Here is a 16,131-nt window from a genome sequence, read left to right as displayed (position 1 = left end):
GCCTTTCGTATACTCCCTTATGTATTACTTTCAGTAGTACTTTTAAAGTATTACTCATGAGGCTCAGTGTTCAATAATCAGAGCACTCCTTTGCTGCTTGTTTTTTAGAAATGGTTATAAATGGTGACTTCAGTCACTCTTGTATTATTATTTCCGTATCGTACACCGTGTTGAATAAATCTGCCAATCCTTCCTAGTTAACCTCTTCCACTAGTTTTAACGGTGGTACTGATATTTCATCTAATTAAAACTTTGGAAACGTCTAATTATCTCTTAAATGGATGGTTCGAATTGTACAGCTGATTCCTAAAAAACTGATACGACTCTTAGTAAGATTTGATCATTTTGAGTTGTGTATTTGATTAGTCTGACATTATATTTCAAATAAGTTATGAACGTCTTATCCAAAATCTGCACTTTGTGTGAATTTGTGTGAACAATGGGGAGGCAGTGACACTATGATAACTGATTTTCTCTAGATAGATCAATGACGTCCATGTTCAGAGTATAGCTAAAGTGTCCATCCAAAATAAGTAATACTGGCGGTACACCTTTCTTCAATTGCCCACTCAGGTTTTTGCACTGAAAAATATCTAGAGGATGTACAGCTGGTTCCTAAAAAAACTGATACGACTCTTAGTAAGATTTGATCATTTTGAGCAGTGTATTTGATTGATCTGACATTATATTATATTTATTATGACAGACAAATAATAAAATAAACAAACAAACAACAAACGATTGATTACATATGTTACTTCATATATTGTAATAATTATTAAATTTTAAATTTTGATATTATTTTGAATTCCTCCATTTTCTAAAGAGTATTTAGATGATAGTTTGTTATTATTTTTATTATTATTAAGGAATAAAACAAACGACTTAACTCAACAATATAATAAAGCAAGAATTGTAACCAAATTAAAATATAACTGGGCCCTATCAGATCTTACCATGGCCCACCCGTGGCTGGGCCATGGTAAGGTTTTGATGTTATTCTGGAGCCACTGGTTTATTATAATTGCAGTGTGAACAGGACAGTTATCTTGTTGGTGAATAAAATTATTTTCTGGATATGATATAACTGTCCTACACTGGGAAACTTTCCTCTAGATGAAATCTATCCATCCCAATACATTGGCGCTAAAATGACCTGCTGCTCGAGAAAAATTTTCTCATCTGAAATATTACCCTGTCCCAAAAATCTTGATTTTGTAGCTGTGACATAATTCTTGCATTTTTCGCATCTTCAAAAGGATTCTCTTCTAATCTCTCCAAAAGCGTACGATCTTCATGAGCGGTAGATTTTTTGGGTCTTCCAGGACCTTGCTTTCTTTCGAGAGTTTCTTGTGTTCTCCATCTTTTATTAATATTAAAAACTGTTGTTCTGCATACGTTAAAATGGTTCGCTACGGCATATAGTGACCAAGTATCGTCTAATTTCGTTACAATTCTTGCTGTTAGTTCTTTGCTAGCATGTGGAGCCGTTTTTAGGTTGAACAAAATAAGTTACCTAACAAATTTTAAGATTTGGCAGTGACGATGACAGCATGTAAATAATAAGTATTTATCCTTCAAAATACACTGTTCAATTTTCTACAAAATACGCTTTAAGAGTCGTATCAGTTTTTTTAGGAACTAGCTGTAGAATAACCGGGATAAACGTATTCTGCAATATTAAAATTTCAAATTTGATGCTTGCAATGTTGCCAGAATAACCATTTTTTTGATAGTATTAGTCACTTTGGCTTTCTAACACTTGGTATATTGTATTATTATTGGAATCTTTACTTCAGTACGAGTTCAACCATATGTAACAGTTGCCATTTTATTTAGTCACGAAAGTATTAAATAAATAAAACTTTTCGGTGCCAAAAAGTCTTGAGGTAATTCATTAAAAACATAATTTTGACATTAATTCATGAAACTGACAATAGATTTATGTTTATTAAAAAGTTTTGTAAAATAAATCGTATTACTAAATAAAGCTGATAGTTGATTTATTTGTTTTTAAAAGCTCTACAATAAAGATGGTTTTCAATTAAAAAGAGCGAATTACTGTTTGAATTATACGGGGCTACGCCGATAGAAAAAGATCTTAAGTATACTGAAAAGAAAACGCTACCAACATTGTAAGACATATAGCTACAGAATATGTTTTAGAACATATTCTGTATTATGTCATATATTATACATATGTCATATTTTACGGATTTATTATCAGATGTCGCTATTGCGTCCATATCTAAGCCATTTTATTGTTGCTTCTTAAAGACAGAAAAGATTTATTTTTCACGTTGAGAAAGCCTATGAATAGCTGTTCTGATGAGCCCTATTAGGGCGAAATACGTATAAACAGATACATAGACACTTTGTACGTGAAATCAAATCTTGACTGTATTTTTCATTTCGTTTTAGAACATATTTTAGGGAGAATGTCAGTAAATCATTAAATAAAACACATGTTAAAAACTAATTTTTTACGGAATAGAATATTTTTTTTATAATATATTTTTATTTTCAGGATCGTCATATGGACCAAATATACGAAACTGGACTGACTTCGGCAAGGAGGCAAACCTAGGACATGCTTTTATGGTGATAAATCCCAAAGTATTTGCACCCGGAGTAGAAAACAGAATGAGTGACTTAATGAATTCCTTAAGAAATATGGAACCTGTAAGTTGCCATTACATACTTAAATAAAATATAATTTAGTTTGGGTCTAAAAAACCAAAACATTTCAATTAGTTGCGGTTATCTACAGTAGTTTGAGATTATTTTTCTGAAATCTATGTCAATTATACATTGACTGACTGTTGATCCTTGATTCTGTATTACTGAGATTTCTCACTCTGGAATATGATCATCGCGACTATATATTGTTTTATAGTACTCTTCGATGATTTTTAGGATCTCTTGTTGTTCATGGCATGTTCTTGTTTATTTTTTAACTTATAAATATTGCTCGTGTCTGTCTTCAACTTTCGTTTTGAAACTTTTAGGCTTTTGTTTTGTTGTATGGTTTAAGTTGTTTCTTTAGTGTTAACCCTACGTTAGGCGCGTGAATATTACTAACTCGGTTAGGCGCGTGGGCTACAATGGTAGCCCAATTTATTTATGAATTTTAATTTTTTGGTTTATCTCAACTAAAATAAAAAACTTTAAAAATTAATAGTAATTAAGGTACATACACAAATTGCACAATAACCTTGTTTTCTGTATTAAAAAAACATATATAAGAACATTAAATGCAACATACATTAGATAGTAATCTTAGGATAAAACCAAAACATAAAGATTAATTATACGTTAAAAATTGTTAATGGAAAATAGCCTAAATTTACTGCATGCACTCTACACAGGTCTCCCTCAAAGGGGGGCGGTATTGCCACATTTGTAATTCCTAACAGAACACTGGAGCGCCAACGAAGTTCCAAAGGAATCTTAGATCTAAATTCAATTAGGAATCTAATTAATTCCCATGCCAATTCTTCTATAAAATCCGATATTGCAACCTTTTTGTTAAAATTGTTAGATTTATAAATGTATATAGAATTTATTACTGATATATTCAAGAGGTCATAAAAAATTACCATTGGATATCGACGAGAGTTTCTTGACACATTATAATATTTTTCACATAATTGGTCTAATTGCCAACAGCAAATTTTGTCCAATTATACATTGTAATTATTTCAAGTTTTTTAGCGTCTCCTGTTGCAATATCGATTTCATCGTCATGGTGCATGCTTGAATATAGTACCATACTCCTTGAAAATTTTAAAACCAACAATACTACTTTTCTTGATTTTTTTGCAATGTTACTTATCCTCTTTTCTGTAAAAAAAAAACAAATTTTATGGTAATCGAGAAATCACCTAACATAAAAAGTGCTTACGAGATTAGGGGCACGGGCTACAATCGTAGCCCAGACGTCAAAAATCACTTATATCTTTAAAACGCACGTGCGTTTCCAATAAATTCTCAGAAGTACTGATTATCGATGCCTAACAAGCAGCTATACAGAGCAGCGACAATCCAACCAAATATTGGCGCCAGCATCAACAATTTAAAATGCGCTGGGCTACGCACGTAGCCATACATATATCTTTTTATACCATACATTTAAGACCGGATTTGTGCACCATCATAAATTGCGGGAAGTAGTAGTTGATGCGCCTGTGTCTACATTCGTACCACCTCAATACATTAGGAATAAAGGCCCTCGTCCAGGCAGTCTTTTTCGTTTGCTTTGAGCACCTGCCACATCTCCATACTTCTTTTTTTTCTGGTACCGAACCTAAAGCTTCTTTGCCCCTTCAATGCATTCGGACTCTCTCGCTGGCCAAAATGTGCATCAGTACAACCCTGGTCGCTACTTGTAGAGCTATGGTTGATGCGGTTCTATGGGTATGCACTGTATACTCTAATAAATGGTTTTATTTGTGCTTTAATAAGCATATCTATATATTTTGCCTTATTTAGGAGCTCGTCCCACATTGGGGCTCCGTATAATATTGTAGATGTGATGGATTGTAATATTACCATTTTCTTATGTCATCCAGGATCTTCTACGTTTCGTATGATGTTCTGCAGGGCCAAGATTTTTTCTTCTGCCTTCCGACATGCTTCGTGTTGGAAGCATGCTGGCTGAATGTCATCTTATCGTCGAATATTATTCCTAGATATTTTGTCTTTTTCTGGAGTCTTAGATCGGAGCATCTGTTAAGTTTACCGAAAGTTCCACGGTCCCCTTAAAATAATTATTTTAGTCTTCTCTATTGCTAATTTGAAATTGCTTTCCTCTATCCATTTCGCAATTTTTTTCCTTTGCTTTATTTACTTTACTTATAATGCCCCAATTCATATCATCTTCAATTAGTAGGGCTAGGTTGCCTGCGTATGCTTCTGGCCTTACACCTTGTATTCTATTTACTTCTAGTAGCCCATTGTATAAGATGTTCCATGAGGTGGGTCTTAAGACCGACCTTTGGGGTACTTCAGCAGTCATTTCATTGCCGAATTAAACGCATTTTTTAATGTCCAACAGAACCAGGAGTACCCATCTTTCTCTGCTTGTTTTTACCGCGTCTGATCTAGATCGTATCATCGACTGCTGATCGTGCTTTTCTAAATCCAAACTGTTGAATGGATAAAGCTCTCTTACTTGCTAATACGTCTTACAGCCTCTTGACAAGATTTTCGTAAAATTTGCCAAGGCAGTCTGGGAGCCATATTAACCTGAAAGAGGATGCTGAATCAGGGGGTTTCTCAGGCTTGAAAAGCAAAACTAGATTTGCTTCCTTTAGTTCTCTTTGAAACTCTTGGTTTCACAGTAGATCATTAAATGTTCTTCCCGTCAGGCACGTATACATGGATAGTCTTTAATCGAACAAGTTCATTTACTTTGTAGATAAGATATATAACTTTATCATTTTCTTTGTGTATTTTTATTTACTATAATTCTGACGCCACAACTAGAAGACTCGCCCCTATTATAATTCGATGGGTTTCCTAATGAGAATACCATTTGTTTTTCACCCTTTTGCCGTACTTCAGATAATTCAAATATATTCCATTTTATATGCTTCAGCTCGTTATTAAGTTCAACAAGTTTTTTGTCGTCCAGCAATGTTCTGGTGTTACGTGTCGCCATAAATCATATTGTTTGTCGTTGTCGTTTGTAAAGGTAGACGGGTCGAATAATTATCATCCTCTTTCCCTCGTCATTCGATACTGCTACTATAGCTGGTTTCAAAGGACTGCCGGAGACTGAGGGACTTGCATTTTCTTTGTTTTTCATTTTACGGCGATTACTGACCACTCTGGCATGTGCTGATTGGTAGAAGGTAGTTAGGATAAATTAGGAAATTTGGCTTCGGCATAATACAATTGTACATAATAGTCAGTAGGATACACCTTTAACATGCACAAAATGCAACAAGGGTGCATCTTTATAGAGCTCTAGCTTCCTTGGGAAGCATTTTTTGGATAAAGTGATTCACGTCATCTGTCAATCGACATTCTGTCAAACTGAATTCCAGATTTTGCAGTTTCCTGTCTAAAAGAACGTTTATGTATTGTAGCACTGCGTACTACAATGATATATGCAAGGCCAGAATCGCTCACTGTCGAAGAGAATTGGGCGGGTTTTTTTTAAACATATAGAAACTATATCGTATCTTAAATCCAAGCACAATTAGATAATATGAAATTATAATTTATTATTGGACGCCACCCCTGGTTTATCCTCGAAGGGGACGAGCAAAAAATTAAGATTTATCGAAGGTTCACAAGAAAACTATTCTTTATTATTTCTTAGTAATGAACAAAAAGAAAACATTAAAAATTATGTCATCCCAAAGGGATACCAAAATACCATTTTATGTTTACATTATCATAAACAAAAAAGCTTTGTATCGTCTTAAATTAAGAATACTAAACTTTTCCCTAATTATATTTGTTTTATTTTCTCTTTTTTTTTAGGCTGATCCAAATTTACCTGTGTTAGCTCATGGCGATGTTGAAAGGCATCATATGGAAAAAGTTCATAAAGACGGAGGTTTGTCTTACGTTCAAAATCAACATGATACAAACAAGAGGCTTGCAGAAAATTTAAATATTTCTCCGATGATTTCGATATGAAAAATGGGAGATGTGTATAACACATAAATGTTATTTATTTCATGCTTTCGAAAATGCTACATAGCAACGTAGCCGATTATGAAATGCGTCATACTCCTAGTAGTTCATTGTTAATTTTTTTAAATAGTCTTGCAATGTTAACTATTTGTAGAGCATTTAATGCTTGTTTAACCATTTGTTTTGGTATTAATAGGTTTTAGAAGATATGTATTAAATATCTACAAAATAATTTAAAATATTAATTTTGTAGTTATTTTATCAATTTTATATATCCATGTTATTTTGGCATTACTATAAATATATGCAAATACTTATATTTCGTAAGTATCTGCTTTTAATATTTTACATGATTGTAAATTATTATATTGCTTATTGGATATAAATACATTTATCGTTGAATCAAAATGTACCGAATACACTTTAAATTAATGTTTTCAATAACTATATCATTTCTTTGTTTGTATTGCATTTTTTTGTTAAAGGCATAGACTATGTATGTTAACAATCGCTAAATTGTGCTATCGGCTAATTGTTCTAAGATATTAGTTAAACAAGTAAAATAGTAAGTAAAAAAGAACAATATATACCAGTCTATCTGAGAAAAAATAATTTATTTCACATAAAAATCTTATACAAATATTTGAAGGTTTTAAAAGCTATATGAGGGGGAGCTGATGAAAAATCTGTGAAGACGTACAGCTAATTTTGTTTGAAACGATCTTAAAAGTAATTTTGTTGCATATAAAACGTTTTCAATGGAGTTTAGAAAAAAATATTGCAAATAAAAATTGTAGATCTTAAAACATTTTTGAATTTGCGAGTTTTTAAATTAAAATACACAAAGAATTCACCAAGATAGTTGCAAAAAACCCTTAATTTTGCAGTAATTCATAAAAGTTATTCGATTTGTTTATCTCGAAGAGCGATAATTTAAACAACTGTTTTTGCCCAGACCATCGTTTTAGTGGTAAACCCTATTCATTCTACAAATGCCCAATCGTCAATAGAACCACGTGTAAGCCAAACAGGGTCGTACTGATGTACGACCTATGTATCATACGATTTTTAAAAATATTTACTTTTGAAACTGTTAGTGTAAAAATTTCTTGAAATTTAATCATTATATCACAATTAAACTAAACTCTAAAAAATAACATGACCAGTAAATAACTTAACAATAACTATAACATAAATATAACACAATATATTAACTTAAAAATCAACACGATACAATTAGAATTTAAAATGATGGCGAATTGGGATCTGTAACATGAGAATCTGTCTCGCTTACGGTAATAAATTATATTTTATCGCCTCTTGACGAATGAGACGGCGAATATCAACACGTGCTCATGTTTACTGATGGGAATTTGGTAAACGAATACACTTTAGTCTGTAAATTGAAATAGATTCTATAAGGGTACACTTTTAAGGTATATTTAAAAAAACTGCAACATTTTACTAAACTTGTTATTAAAAAACAGTTTGAAAAAGAACTGACTTTTTAGCTTATAAACAATTATAATAACTTACGACATTTTTACGTTACACGCTTGTTAGTAGGCTCAATGAAAAGCTGGGGACAAAGCACATTTTCCAAAAAATAACAAAACATTCTATGACCAAAAGTAAACAAGATAGCATTTTTTTCTACTCGTCATATTTTCATTATTTATTAACATTAACAGCTGAGTATTGAACAAATTATAAATATAGATCTAAATTTTATTATCATTTTATAGATAGTATATACCGAGAAGAAGTAAAAAGTTATAAACCCTTAAAGTGATAATACACGTAAAATACCGCCACGGAAAAGTGGAAGGGTAAACTACAAAAACATTATTTATATGTATTAGCTACTTATCTTCATTAAATGCAATTATAATAAAATGAATTATTTTGTTAAAACAAAAAACTATAAAATTAATTAAAAGAAATAAATGTATTTTAATAACTTGTAAATTATTATTATATATTTATATATAAACAATACATACTTCACACATCAATAAAATTTAAATATTTCTCACGAAATAATGGTAAAATTCAATAAATTTTTTTCCGGGATTTTCCAAAAAGTAAAATAGCCCAATTCTTATTGTTGAACTACGTAATTAAAAAAAATGAAGGTTCTACATGCGATAGAAGCCAAGATATTGCAAATTTTGCCAGCGCGCTTTAATGTGAAGTTCCAATTTTAAGAAAATGAGCTCGGACAGCTCTCCCCTCCACTTTTTCGTGGCGGTATTTTACGAGTACCTCTATTTTAACGGGTTATAACTTTTTACTCCTTCACTATATATGCCACCTATAAGTTGGATAACAAAATTAAGATCTTCATTTAAAATCATTTAAATGTTTAGCTCTGAATGTCAATAAACAATGGAAGTATGATTTTAAGAATAAAATGTCATGATTTTAAGAACAAAATGCTATCTTGGTTCCTATTTTCACCACGACTAAACAATATCAAAGTTATTATAAATTTTTATAAGCTAAAAAGTCATTGCTTTATGAAATTGTTTTTTTAATAAAATATTAAATTTTTTAAATAAATTTTTTTAATATTTCCTAAAACCGAAGCTTCAAAGAATCGATTGAAATTTATAAAATATCTGTAGAGTCACTGTTTGGATAAGTATAGTTGTTTAAATAATCGCTCTCCGGAAGAAACAAATTGAATAACTTATAAAGTATTTGCTCTATATATTTATCACACTTTAATACCTCATTAATTGTTCTGAAGCTATTTTCTTGTGGCATTTTAAAGTAATTACTATTTAAATGGGAATAAGCCACAATTAAAGGTTAAAGTACGTTTTGAGAAAGATTTCCGAAGTGGAAATTGAAACGTCAATAAACGTACTTTAACCTTTAATTGTGGCTTTTTCCCGTTTAAATAGTAATTACTCATTAATGCCCATAATTTCAAGTAACTATATTACATTTATAAATTACTACAAAAATAAGTGTTTTTATAATAAATTATCTCGGTTAATTGTTTATGTATTTTATTTTGAAAACTATCAAATCAAAGTACTTTTTATGATCTACAACTTTATTTGAAATATTTTTCTATAGAATGTATAATAAACTTTTATAGACCAAAAACTATTTTTTCCCTTTTTAAGATTGTTTAAAAAAACAAAACAAAATCAGCTGTACGTCTTCACGGATTTTTTCCCTGAGCTACTCCTTGTATACCTATTAGAACCTTCAAATATCTGTATAAGATGTTTCAGCTTTCTTCATTGAATGGAGTAATATACTGAAATTTTTTGAAGCATGAGACAAATATAAATTATTATAAATATTTGTATCGACTTAAGAGCGTAGGCGCAAAATTTCGGGTCAATGCTTTTTAAATGCAATCATTTTTTTCGAATCCTGAGAAAACTAACATTTTTTTTTAATTTAAACGCAGAATGAAAGATTACATTATTACCCAGGGCCGAAAGTCGCTTAGAATAAACAAAAAGTTTTTTTGAATGAGATATTTAATATTAAAAATCATACTAAATTTTCTCTTTTTTTTTTCACCCCTGTAACTTATTAAAATAAACATTATAGAAGTTTTCAGAGACTTTCAGCCCTCAGTAATAATGTATTCTTGTATTCTGCGTTTAAATTTTTCAAAAATACTTATTAGTTTTTTAAGGATTCGAAAAAAATGAATGCATTTAAAAAGCATTGGCCCGAAATTTTGCGCCTAGGCTCTTAAGAAAAAATTCCTAGAAAAACTGAAAAGATATTTTATACAAGAATATTTTTTATAAGTATATGAAATTTTATTTACAGATCGATAGTTGTATGTGTACTTAAGTCTATATTTGTATTTATTAGTTAAGAACTGTCTATTTTTATAGAATTTTATTGTTAAACGATTTTTAAGAGTATTTTTAAGCCTATTACTGTGATTTGTTTTAATATTTAAGATTTACAATAAAGAGTTGTTTCTTAAAATATGTTGTATTAATATAAGCAATATAGATTAAAAAGAAAATTTTAAATTATTTAGCTCACTTATCAAAGATTTAACCTCTTAAAATCATACAAGCAAGCTGAATTTTGCTAAGAATGTTAATTTTGGGACTCCAAAAAGAGGATGCAAAAGGTGTGCCACTTCTATCCCCCGGGATTGCCACCACTAAAAGAGCTCACGTATGGCGGGGGGGGGGGGGGTAATGTAGCTCAGATAATTTTTAATACAATTGTGTAGTTGTACTTTTGCAATCGAGAAGAAGATATTTTAAATGTTTTTAATCGTTTCTAATGTAGAAGTTTAAATTCAGCGTTTTTTAAGCAAATTTTAAATACCTTATATTTGTTCCCAAAACTCTTACACATTGTGTGACTTAATAGTTTTCTGGTCCTGTAGTCTTCTTATTGTTGTATATTCTAGATGTATGCATTAGTGATTTGCAATTGGTGTCCCTTAATAATAATGTCACAAGGGAATAACTATTTTATTTTAATCTTCTAATTTAAAGTTTAGATATTACACAGTTTAGATATTTAAATGGAAAATCTGATAAACAAAAATCTGAAGCTGTAAGAATACAATCAAGTTATCTTGAGGCTCATAATCCAATAAAAAATGAAATTAGTGAGGAAAATAGACAAATATCTTGGATAAATTCCTAAGAAAATGATATGGTTAAATCTCAAGACAACTATTTAGAACAGTTGCTTAAAATCAGAAAGGAGGCCTTACATGGTATTGTGCAGTCAATCATCCTTTACGCGGCACCAGTCTGGAGTGGGGCAGTAGAGGTAGAGATACCGACCTACAGGGAGCTCATGGTACGAGTAGACAGAACGAGTCTGTTGCGAGTAGCATGTGCCTACAGTACTGTATCTACGGCGCCCTTGTGGACTATCACGGGTTGTGCTCCTCTGCATGTATTTGCAGTAGAAAGAATACATCTCTATGAAAGAAGAGAGCATTTTAGAACAGCCATAAAAAAATAAAGGTAAAAATCAATGGAAAGATGGTAAAAAAAGTGAAACAACACGGAAGATGTTGCCCAGTGGACTAATATGCTGATCCCTAGCCTAAGGGACTGGGTGGACTGTGGTCACAGGCGTCTGAATTACTTCCTGCTGCAAGTGCTCACAGAATATGGGTGTTTTAGGGCGTATCTTCAGACGTTCAGAAAGACAGATACAAACAAATATATATAATGCGCACACTCTGACACTGTTACTCACACAATGCTGGAGTGTAATAGATGGACAGTGGAAAGAAACAGAATGTATAGAAGTAAGGAGAGATGGAATAGTGTACACAATTACATCCGAGCAGTCATTAAAAGATTAATAAATTAATTAGATAAAAGATTTAATCTAGTTTAGATTATATTATCGTTAACAGAAGATATAGAAATTGTATAATATCATATAAAACTTATCCAGGAGCGGACATGTTCCCTGATCACAAGCCGGTTGATTTATCGATAAGAGTAAAACTAAAGAATGTAAAGCACCCTAGCTCCAAGAAAATCATGGATACAAGGCGGCTTAAACAAGACAACACATATGCGGAAACAGAATTTAAAATAAATGAAAACTTAAAGAAAGTCAAAGAAGATAATGCAGAAACTCTAGCTGAACCAAAAATGGGGAAAAATTTAGCATGCTCTTGTGTCAGTTGGAAAAGAAACCCTCAGACCACTTGAGTAAAAGACAAAACCTTGAAAGATAGTAGAAATAATTCTTGAATTTATGGAAGAACGAAGAAAACATAAAGCAAAAGGCTTGAAGAAATACAAAGAAATTCAGAAAAATATCAGAAAGAACATTCGAGAGGCAGAGGAGAGGTGGCCCTCCGACATATGAAAGGAAATAAAAGATCTGGATAAAAAGTATGATAGCTTTCTAGAAAAAACCACAAAAACGAATATCCTTATTACTGATATGAAGGAAAGATTGTGTCACTGGACCAATTACATCTATAAGCTATTTAATAATGAAAAAGAAAAACTATCATTAGAAACTACGGAGAATACCATTCCACCAATATTACGGGAAGAAGTCATCTATGCCATCAAAAACACAAAAGTGGACGCAAAGCTACTGAACCAAATGATGTGATCATTGAATTATTAAAACTAATTGATAAAGATTTTATTCATGTAATGGTTGAAATCTTTAATCTAATATATCAGACTTCCACAATCCTCAAACAATGGCTACAATCGACCTTTGTGGTAATACCCAAAAAGTCAAAGACATGTTTTGTTCGGCTTGAATGTGCTGAATGTGTTCGTAAAAGCTTGTAGAAATATTAAAAAGCAAAAATATTGACAGTCATGATATGAAAATTAAATCTAATCTATATTCGAATTAATCTGCCAAAATAAGGAAATGTGGGAAGACGAAGAATATCCTGGCTTAAGAACTTGAGGAAATGGATTGAATGTAGTAGTGCATAACTGTTTAGAGTGGCAGTCAACAGGTTCCGCATAGCCATGATGAGTTCCAACCTTCGATAGAAGATGGAACTTAAAGAAGTCATTAAAAAGAAACAAGAAGAAGAGAAAGACCAGCCAGATTAACGATAGAGATAAGATCTAGAATAGAGAAGAAAGTGCTCCGAAAGTGTCGTCAGCCTTACAGCGGTGATCCCTCTTTAGGAGTACGGTATGTACGACAGTCAACTGCACACAAGTAGGAGTGGGTAGCAGAATAACAGGAAGGCATCCGTTTGTAGGACCCTCATTCTAGGGAAAAATGGGCTCGGATGTACTTCTCTAGGGATGGGTTAACCTGGTACGGTTTTTAGAAATTTCCACCCTCGAAAAAAAAAAAGAAACAGTTGTTTCGAAAGTAGAAGAGTGATAATTGCCGATTGCCAACCTCCGTAATGAAGATGGCACTTGGCGATATTGCTAACGATGCAAAAATTCGAAAGTGTTTGGATACATATAATAAAATTTAATATACCTACATTTATATTTCACTCTAAGTAGCTTAGAACCATATTAAGATTGGTTGTCACTATTGTATCGCCAAAAAACCGTCATACGACGTCCTAGAACAATTTATAATTATATTTTTTTAAAATGGGACACACATTGTCATTCACACTGCGCATGTTGACACTGTGTCTAAAATGTATCTATATTATAATATTCAATAAAATTAATATCGGTGGATAAATAGAATAACAGAGTGGACCCCGATAGGAAGAAGAAAGAGAGGCAGACCCCGAAGATCTTTCAGAGATGAGGTGGACGAAGCAATGAGTAGAAGAAACCTACAGGAAGGGGACTGGCTAAACAGGAAAAATTGGAGAAAACGGTTGAGTGAAGGAATACAGTGAAAACTGTGGAAATCCTTGTATATATATATATATATATATATATATATATATATATATATATTATATATATATATATATATATATATATATATAATTAATCAATGAATTTGATACTGTTATTTTATTGTTCTTTACAGTAACACTTCTGATAATTAAAGCTACAAATTGAATTTGACACTGGTGTTTTATTGCTATTTTACCATGATAATTATGTTACTGTGACCGACAGCGGTTCCCAAAAAGTTGAAGTTATTTAGAGTTACTTTACGATTTATTAAGGGATACAGGGATAATGGTATAGTTCCTTTACTCAGCTTGGGAATATTTTGGCAGATTTATTGTCGGAAAGATACAACACAAAAATTCCTACCTGTCACTATTAATAGCTGAAATAAACTTAGACCAGGGCGGATCTATTCCTAAATCTATTACTGAATAATTTCAGTAATAATAATTGGCAGATCCTCATTCTCAAATAGGTGGGAAATATTAATAAAAAATTAAAATTACTAAAAACATCTTTTTTTTCTTTTTTCCTTGCTTATCACTTTAAAACGATTTATTTTGGAGCAAAGATAAGTCTTTCCTCCAAAATAAAGATGCTATGCTAAGATAAAACAAAATAGCGATAATTGAATTTTCTATAAGATACGACTGGTTAATTTTTTTTTATTTATTAGCCTTGCTGCAAAATAGCAATAAATATAAAAATGGGAGCAAATAATCCTTTTCTTATTCAGTGTGTTTCAACCACTTAGATTACACTTGGAACCTTCTTAATCCGCCTGGAAAATCTTTGTAATATAATAAATCAGTCCACCAAATTTCATTAAAATCGATAGAATAGATTTCGCATAAAAATTTTGCAATCTTATATTTTTTTATGAAATTAAAATTTTTAAAATCCTAGCACAAAAAAACTAGACCATATAGGGTAAGGTGCCCTAGTAGTCGGCACGGGACAAGTTGTTGGCACTTCGAATATTCGCTATTTTATAAGGAAAGGAGGAGTTTGTTTGTTAATAATGTGGGTATTGGTATTGTATTTGCATATGGCTGCAGAATTTGACTTGCGATTGACGACAGTTTCTTAATAATTTTCTTAAAAACGCAGTAGGTTTGTGATTTTGATTTTATTAGCGACTGTCCATTAAAAGTGCAGTATCCTTTAAAGAATACTATTTTATTGAAATTTTTCGTTCACTTTTGCGTATTCTTTGTGTGGTTATTAGAATTAAAACAGTGTCGGTTACTAGTCCTTGGGGATGTATCGCAAGCAGTTGTTGGCTCCGGACTAAAACTCCGGAATTACTGGTAAGATGTAGTTATTGGCATCAGAACTAATAATTGACTTTTTCATCATGTCATTAAACTTTTGAGATAAGACCTATAGGTATGGAGAACAATAAGTTTTTTGTAAAATGAACATTCCGCTGTTTTTCAGATTGTTTACAATGTCAAAAGTCAAAAGCGATAGTCAATATCAGAAAACATATACCGAGACAGAACTCCTGAGTGTTCTAACAGACATTGGAAATGGAATGCCCAAGTAACTGGTCGCAAAGAAATATGAAATTCCTAAATTACAATTTCAAAAAAATTGTCCACGATCCTGCAACGTACTTAACAAAACATGAGGAAGATGTGTTGGAGGAATGGATTACTGACTGCCACAGGAAAGGTTTTCCTAGAAGGAGGGACAATATTCAACCTTCAGTGAAAACCTCCTTGGAGAACCAACCTGGAAGATACTAGTATGAAGTCTTCTTTAAGCGTCAGCCAAACTTGACCCTGAGATATCAAGAAGCTACAAGCGAAGCAAGCAGCCACGTTTCGAATAAGGACATAAAAAACTAGTTTTCCAACATCGAAAATTATTTAAAAGCAAAAACTTATTTTAATATCTTCCAAGATCCAAAAAGAGTGTTCAACGGGGATGAAACTTGTTACCCCTTTTGTCTTAAAGATCATAAAGTTATCGCTCCTCGCGGTGCTAAAAATGTTTGCCAAGTGGATCAAGGAATAGCAAAGGCCAATATTACTGTGATGTACACCTCCTCAGCTGCCAGCTCAGTAACTCATTTACCTATATAAGAGGCTTCCTGCTGCTGAAAAGTGTTCCTGATACGTGGGGAATAGAAAAAAGCGACAAT

General features: G+C 31.9%; 1 protein-coding gene across 2 annotated transcripts in view; it reads left to right on the top strand.

Moving 5' to 3' along the window:
- Positions 1 to 9,984, top strand: part of LOC140432566 (uncharacterized oxidoreductase YjmC-like) — a 60,659-nt gene extending 50,675 nt beyond the window's left edge. For both annotated transcript variants that reach the window (XM_072520557.1, XM_072520556.1), the window contains exons 8-9: positions 2,528 to 2,682; positions 6,493 to 9,984. In XM_072520557.1, the coding sequence (XP_072376658.1) occupies positions 2,528 to 2,682; positions 6,493 to 6,651 (314 nt within the window). In that variant the 3' untranslated portion in view covers positions 6,652 to 9,984. The remainder of the gene's footprint in view (positions 1 to 2,527; positions 2,683 to 6,492) is intronic.
- Positions 9,985 to 16,131: the final 6,147 nt, after the last annotated feature.

This window comes from Diabrotica undecimpunctata, chromosome 1 (assembly GCF_040954645.1).
Source record: "Diabrotica undecimpunctata isolate CICGRU chromosome 1, icDiaUnde3, whole genome shotgun sequence".
Taxonomy (NCBI): Eukaryota; Metazoa; Arthropoda; class Insecta; order Coleoptera; family Chrysomelidae; genus Diabrotica; species Diabrotica undecimpunctata.
Note: the sequence above shows the minus strand (reverse complement) of the source record. Positions and strands in the feature narration are given on the sequence as shown.